Source organism: Glycine max, chromosome 20, assembly GCF_000004515.6.
Source record: "Glycine max cultivar Williams 82 chromosome 20, Glycine_max_v4.0, whole genome shotgun sequence".
Classification (NCBI taxonomy): Eukaryota; Viridiplantae; Streptophyta; class Magnoliopsida; order Fabales; family Fabaceae; genus Glycine; species Glycine max.
Genome location: NC_038256.2, coordinates 45,105,292 through 45,112,144, shown reverse-complemented (window position 1 = coordinate 45,112,144; position 6,853 = coordinate 45,105,292). Strand labels below are relative to the sequence as shown.

The 6,853-nt window shown below is 34.1% G+C and overlaps 2 protein-coding genes across 3 annotated transcripts; one reads left to right on the top strand and one right to left on the bottom strand.

Moving 5' to 3' along the window:
- The first annotated feature begins 220 nt into the window (after positions 1-220).
- Positions 221-3,353, top strand: LOC100779212 (TIM21-like protein, mitochondrial-like). 2 transcript variants are annotated; one of them, XM_006605267.4, is made up of 6 exons: positions 221-552; positions 624-802; positions 920-968; positions 1,241-1,360; positions 2,031-2,216; positions 2,944-3,353. In XM_006605267.4, the coding sequence occupies exons 1-5, from the start codon at positions 364-366 to the stop codon at positions 2,199-2,201; spliced, it is 708 nt and encodes a 235-aa protein (XP_006605330.1). In that variant the 5' UTR covers positions 221-363; the 3' UTR covers positions 2,202-2,216; positions 2,944-3,353. The 2 variants fall into 2 exon arrangements, with proteins under 2 accessions (XP_006605330.1, NP_001241354.1); NM_001254425.2 differs by having other exon boundaries at positions 242-552; positions 2,903-3,353.
- A 1,480-nt stretch (positions 3,354-4,833) lies between these two features.
- Positions 4,834-5,673, bottom strand: LOC100306115 (uncharacterized). Its single transcript, NM_001250846.2, has one exon. It carries the CDS (start codon positions 5,554-5,556, stop codon positions 4,975-4,977), a length of 582 nt encoding a protein of 193 aa, NP_001237775.2. The 5' UTR covers positions 5,557-5,673; the 3' UTR covers positions 4,834-4,974.
- Positions 5,674-6,853: the final 1,180 nt, after the last annotated feature.

Here is a 6,853-nt window from a genome sequence, read left to right as displayed (position 1 = left end):
ATTATCTGTTTCTTATCTCTTTATTTATTTAATTATTTTTTATTAATGTTTGGAGATAAAATAAATAAATATATATAGAAAAAAATAATTAATATCCTTAAAAATTTAAAAAAAAATTCTAAAAAGAATTTAAGAACGAAAGGAGTAGTATGTATTAAAACTCTAGTAAAAATAAATTAAGAAAAACTTATAAAAAGGTTAAATAAATAAACTAAACTACTGGGTAGAAGAAAGAAAACACAAGACAGTAGGCGGCGCCGTTTTGAAGTAAGGTTGTGTTTGCTTGCGTTGCGAAGCCTGTTGTGTCACTATTGAAACTTGAATCCCCTCTTCAACGCCGTGGTGAGAGTCTCAGTCGCCGCTATGTTCCGCAGAATCTTGTCCCATCATCGCACACTCTCAGCCTGCGCCCACAATGCAACAACACGCTCTCTGGCCACTCGCCGCCACGCCCCCAATGTCCCTCCACCCCCTTCCTTCCTAATCCCACGATCAAGGCCCCTTTCTTCCAAAACATCCCAATCCAACGAAGCCGCTGAAAGCTCCAATAAGGTCCGCCAGTGAACGACTCAATTACTCTGCTTCCAAATCAAAACCTATTTCGATCTATTCGTTTTTTGTAGGCCAAAAAGGACGTGGCAAACGTTGAAGATCCCTTTAGTGCCCCTACCTATAACATTCCGGAGAAGCCTGTGACGTTTGTGGAGGGAGCGTCCTACAGTGTTGTCATTCTTGCGGGACTCGGAATCGCTGCTGCTGCCGGATATGCTGTTTTCAAAGAGCTTATTTTTCAACCTAAGGAGTATACACCTTCCTCTCTCTCTCTCTCTCTCTCTTTTTTTTTTTTATAAGGAAAATGCTACATGTTATATAATGTTTAAATATGTATATTTGTTTCATTATTGTGAGCTGGTGACAGGTACAAGATCTATAACAAGGCTCTCAAAAGAATTCAGGATGATGGTCAGGTCAGTGAACTTTTTCGTTAATTTCTACTTTTCAAAGAAAACCAAAATAGAAGCCAAAATTACTCCTGCATTTCTAGTTTCAAATTTCAACTATGTTGTATTTACTGCAAATGCTGTATTGTACAAAAAATAAAATAAAATTTTGCGCATGCCAAAGCTCTAGATCAAACAATGATTTGTAAGTTAACTTTGCTTTGGGGAATGAATAGCGGCTGGTTCTATACCGTTTTGCTGTTTTTGTGTTCACTTGGGATGGATTTGCTTTGTACCAGGTACGGGTGAGGATTGGATTTCCAATTACTGGTTATGGTCAGGAGAGTAGAAACCGAGCTGCTCGCCAAAGAATTCCTCACAGGGTATGGACTGATGAGGAAGGTGTTGAGCATGTGGAGGTAAATCTATCCAGCATTTATTGAAACTTATTTGTCAATGCGTGCACATTTTATAAGAACTATTTTGAACTTTAATAAATCCCTGGGATAAGATAACAAAACAAAAAATTTCAAGAAAATGTTGTGAGGGAGGAGAAAAAGATGAAAAAGAAAGGAGAGAAAAGAGGCAAGGTGTAGGAGGGTTTCATTGGGTATATTGTTGTATTGTTCTTGTGTGTCGGGTAACCCTGTTAATAGTCGGTTACAATAGGTTAGTTAGTTACCTTGCTATTTGTTAGTTAGCTCGGGCTGGGATAATTAGAGAAATAAGGCATGTTGCCTCTAAATAAGAACAGGGGTACAGAGAATCAGAGAGGAGGTGGGGGGACCTTATCAAGTTGGAAACAATTGGACTCTTAGAGAGTGAGGGATAGGTCAGGGTCTCTTGAATACCTTAAGCATTAGTGTAATTCATTTCTGGCTCTGTTACCAGAGAATTGTACTAGAGAATAATTCACATTTCTGTCACTTCTCTTCATCTATTTTCTACTCAGTCCTGATTCCGTTCTATCACTGTGCCTTTTCAAATTCTTAAAATTTCATTTACGGTGGAAATTACTTATTGTTTAGTAGCTGTGTCATTTATATTGATAATATGATTCACACTCAAATATGTTAATTTGGGTTACAGGTTAATTTTTATATCCGGGGCCCCCATGGGCATGGAAAAGTATTTGCGGAAATGTTCAAAGGCACTGACAACGAATGGAAGTTTACTTACTTGATTGTTGAGATTAGAGCACCATCTACTGCACAAATAATTCTGGAGTCATACATTCCATCTTACAGTCCAACCAAGTAGCCTAGATGATATAAGGTTTTGTTCTGTTACATTTGCTGATTACTCTGTCTGTAGATACTAGATTGTTATTTGTGTTTCTTTTTTGATTGTGAGGTCATACTTTTCACAACACAAATTATAGGTGATAACCCTGCTGCATAATACTTCCCAGATAAAGAAAATGAAAGGAAAATGAAGTAGCCGAGCTTCAAAATGTTATGAACTTAATTATCTTATTTTCTGCACATTGATTAACCTGTTGCAAGTGTTAGGCATTATGTGTGTGTGTGTGTGTGTTACCTTGCACTCAGTTATTTTCCTTCAGTAATGCCCCTAATATCTCACTTAAGCTCTTGATTATATTGGATTGTTTGTGAATAATATCAGGCTACAGGCACTGTTCAATGCTTTTTTGTGTTTTGGCTGTGTATTTTGATTATCTTATGCGTGTCAACCTTGGAAAATATACTACAAATTCTTTTATTAGAAGGAAAAATCCCTTATACCTGTTCTTATCATAGTCCAATTCACATGCAATTCATATTTTCACGTATACATATGAAACTTGAAGAATCATAAGAATTTTGAATTTCTGATTTATACTAGAAGGTAAAAAAGCCTTTTACCTGTTCTTATTACAGTCCAACTGGTATGCAATTCATATTTTCATTCATACAAATAAAACTTGAAGAATCATAAGAATTCTAAAATACTTAATGCAGGTCTTTAATATTTGGTCCATTATGGATGCTGCATTTTTCAGCTATCAGCATTGACCACCTTAGCCAGTCCATGTTTCATGAGGGATGAAAGTTGAAAGAAGGAAAGACAATTAAAGAAAGTCAAATAATGTGAAAAACAGGATCGCAAGTCTCAGGTTCAGTATTTTTGTTTTTTTGTTTTTCCATTTAGAACCTGCGGATTTGGGGAAAATTTTTGGGCGAGGATCTTAGTAACGATGACCGGAGCAATTTACTTTGTCCTTGACAGCTATTGAGAAATCCGTATACCAATTTGTTGTTATTGCTGACAATTCAACTTGGCTTGGTTTGTGAAAGTACATTGAGTAGCTGGTTGTAGAATGCAAATTTTTAAGGATGAATATAAGGGGATTGTAGCCAAAAACCAAAATTGATATGGATCATATAAGATCGATATTCGATTGTTACCGGAGAGATGGTATGAATGTTAGACTAATTTCAACTATTTTGACACCCCAACAGGAATTAGTATGTGCTACAAAACTAATCGGAAAGTAGTTAATCAAGTTTCTAGCATGCATTACATTTTCATCTCTTCCTGTAACAATATACTTGTTTTGTGGACGCTTTTGATCTTGGAGATAATTAAGTGAACATTTGCGTAATCATTATGCGGGGCTAACATCAACTGTAAAGTAGAAATCATAGAAACCAACATTACCATGATCTTTGGATTTTGTGAGTAAGTTTTAGAATTTGAGCCTGTTGATGATAATAACGTCATTAGGAAGGATTATTTCACTAAAAGTGATTAACTAGTTTCTCAGAGTAGGGATTAGTTACAACAAAGTCAATAGATATTTATATAACATTACATTCTTAGTACTAATATATACTAGATGTAATATTTGTAAGTTACCGGGTTTATATTATATTAATGTTAAAAATATATTATAATTTTTTCATCCTCTTAAAATCTAATCTAAATAATCTATTGTAAAGAATATTCTTCAGATAACATGTGTATATTTTGGTCATGATTAATAATATTAATTGTCAATTTTTTTGAAATAATGATTAAATAACGAAATATATCAAATATTATAATGTATTTTCTTTGGACTCATAAGTAAAAAAAAATGATTTTGTATGTTAAATTTAAATATAAGTAAATCTAACTATTTTTTTATATTTAATATTATCATTTTTAAAATATTCTTTATTTAATTTTGATTCTATTTTTAGTGACTCATTTTTTATTGATTATAATAAGTTCTAATAAAAGATATTTTAAAAATGACTTTATTTTTTATTTATGATTATAAAAATTAAATGGTGCTAACTAACTTTTTTTAATTAGTGTAAAATTAACTTATGAGTTCATAGAAAATATTAGAGTAATATTAAACATTTTATCATAGATTATATTTTTAATGTAATTTGTATATTTTTCGTTTTGCTCAATTATAAGAATGATAACTCCTTTTTAATATATATATTTTAATTTATAAGAATCAAATAAAAATATTAAAAATGTATAATAACTCAACTACTCTTCTCAACCAGCTGAAGTAGAACCTCTTCATTTCCTTTTCATATAATTGTCCATAATGAAATAATTAGTTAATTATTATTCTGTGAATCCTCTAATTTGTTAATAATTGATCTGAAAAATATTGTTACTTATAAGGGAGTGACCATTGATCGTTGTCGATGATAATTTTCATTTTACGTGTACTTTTAAGGAAATCACCTGTAGACTTAAATGCAACATTAATATTTTTTTAAAGTTTAATTTTCTTGTATATATAGATATGGTTAATTGTGTATAAAATTATTTACTGTGTGTTCAGCTGGTGTTAAATTAAATGCTAGTTAAAAGTACTAGTATAAAAAAAAAATCACACTATACATATGCATTTAATAAAAATTTTACTACAACTTCTTACAGAATAAATCTCTTTGCTATTAACATTAATAATTTAATACTATTAGTACTACTTTAACCTAAGTAAAGAGAAACAATGTAGAAAAGAGGGAGAAGCGCAGGGACCCACCAACCAACCTAGACGTTGAAGTTGTTGAACCCTATCTCACTCAGAAGCAGTGAGAAACTCACTAGACCAATCATCATCGCAGAACAACACACTGTCCGGCACCGGCGAACAACCTCGGACTTTGACCTTATTCTCCGACACGTGAAGCACGGAAGTGGGAGAAAAGAGGAATTTGTTGTGAGTATCCTCGTTCAACAGAGGCGTGATGAAATTGGTGAGTGCGTGGGGTCCACGCAGCTTAATGGCCGCGTTGTCGTAGACCAAAGCAGCTTCCTCTGCAGTGTTGTAGGTACCCAACCATAACCGAACACCGCGTTGCGACGGGTCTCGTATCTCCGCGGACCATTTTCCCAGAGGCCTCTGTCTCACTCCGCGGAATTTCTGGCCGCGCCGAGTGTCTGAAGCTCTGGCGATAGAAATCTCGTTGATGAGCTTTCTGTGTCGGTGGCGCGTGGAAAAGTTGGTTTGTTCTTCGTCGCTGGAGGAGTCGGTTGCGTCGGTGTCTGTGACGGTTATTCTGAGGAGTTTTGGATAGGGGTGTTTGGGTGGATCTTCTTCGGGGCCGGGGGGTATGAGTAGTTTGGTGTGGTGGGTGTACTTCGTCGGTGGTGCAGCCATGGGTGGGTAGAGAAATTAAGGGTATGAAGTAGAGAGGGAAAAGGAAAAAAGGATGAGAGAGATTCCTTCGGGAGGAAGGAGAAGAGAATAAACAAAGGACTTTTAAATGAATTATTCGTTTTTTTATTTATTTAATTGGTCTTTTATTTTTTAAGAACTAAAAAGATCGAGCAATCCAATTCAATTTTATGCGAGTCATGAAAATATCACTCCCACCAAGGCCATCATGACTTGATGGTTTAAGTGAGTTCACTCATCAAATTTATATATAAAAAATTCGAAATAAAAATTTAAAACATTTTTCTTTCTTTTTTTAAAAATGATATTTTTTTCATTGAAAGACATTTATTTTTCAAATTATTCAAATCTAAATCTAAATATAAATAATAGATAAATATCTCAAATAACCATTGAAACATTTAATGTTATTATTCAAATACATAAATATCTTTCAAAAGTTTTAAAATAAAATTTAATTGTCCAAACATTAGTCATAATAGTTCAATAATATTAAAATCTTATAATTAAAATTTAAAAATATTAATTTTTAATTTAAGAAAATTAAGTGAATCAACTCGACTGGAACCCACTTGGTTAAAGGTTAAGTGAGTGAGGTCATAATTTGACTAATATCACAAAATTTTTCAATCTGACCCAACCTGGTGATGCACGTGTAACCTAATTGACACATTGAGTTTGAATTTATTTTGACGCCTCTGCCTACAAAGTAACGGCGTTACTTCCTGTAACCTAAATTCAGGCATGTCATGCACGTGTTTGTTTAATGAAATTTTAGGGCGAAAATGTCTCATCTTTCTCATTGAACATTGTCTTCCATCCAACATCATGAGCAACAACAGCACATTGTCTTCCCCTTAATCAACAACACAACCCCTCTTCAAAGATCACTCCATGAACAACAATGGCACCACCAGCAACAACAACAATATCACTCATCAGATTCATACCACTATTGCACAAACAAAGTTCTCAAATTCAACCTTTTACCCAAACCCATTTTAAATTTTTGCACAAGCAAATAGAAAATTGAACATAATATCTAAAGAATCACTCCCATTGATTAAAAAACAGAAGAAAAAAAAAACAAACTTTCTTTGGGCCACTTCTCCTTCGGTGGACGGTTGGTGTGGCAGATTATTGTCGTCGATTCCGGCAAACGGCAGCGAGGGAAGCTTGAAGAGAGAACGAAAAGCAGTGAATGAGGTCGATTCCGACGAACCTTGATGCTCCCATCGCCCACTGCTTCCTTCTGCGGTGTTAGAGAAAGAGTGACCCA

Bases quoted from the DNA above. Each gene is read 5' to 3' on its own strand.
- LOC100779212 (XM_006605267.4), top strand. From the start codon at position 364: ATGTTCCGCAGAATCTTGTCCCATCATCGCACACTCTCAGCCTGCGCC. The intron at 803-919 runs GTATACACCTTC...AGCTGGTGACAG, and splicing joins CTTATTTTTCAACCTAAGGA to GTACAAGATCTATAACAAGG. The intron at 1,361-2,030 runs GTAAATCTATCC...TTTGGGTTACAG, and splicing joins AAGGTGTTGAGCATGTGGAG to GTTAATTTTTATATCCGGGG.
- LOC100306115 (NM_001250846.2), bottom strand. From the start codon at position 5,556: ATGGCTGCACCACCGACGAAGTACACCCACCACACCAAACTACTCATA.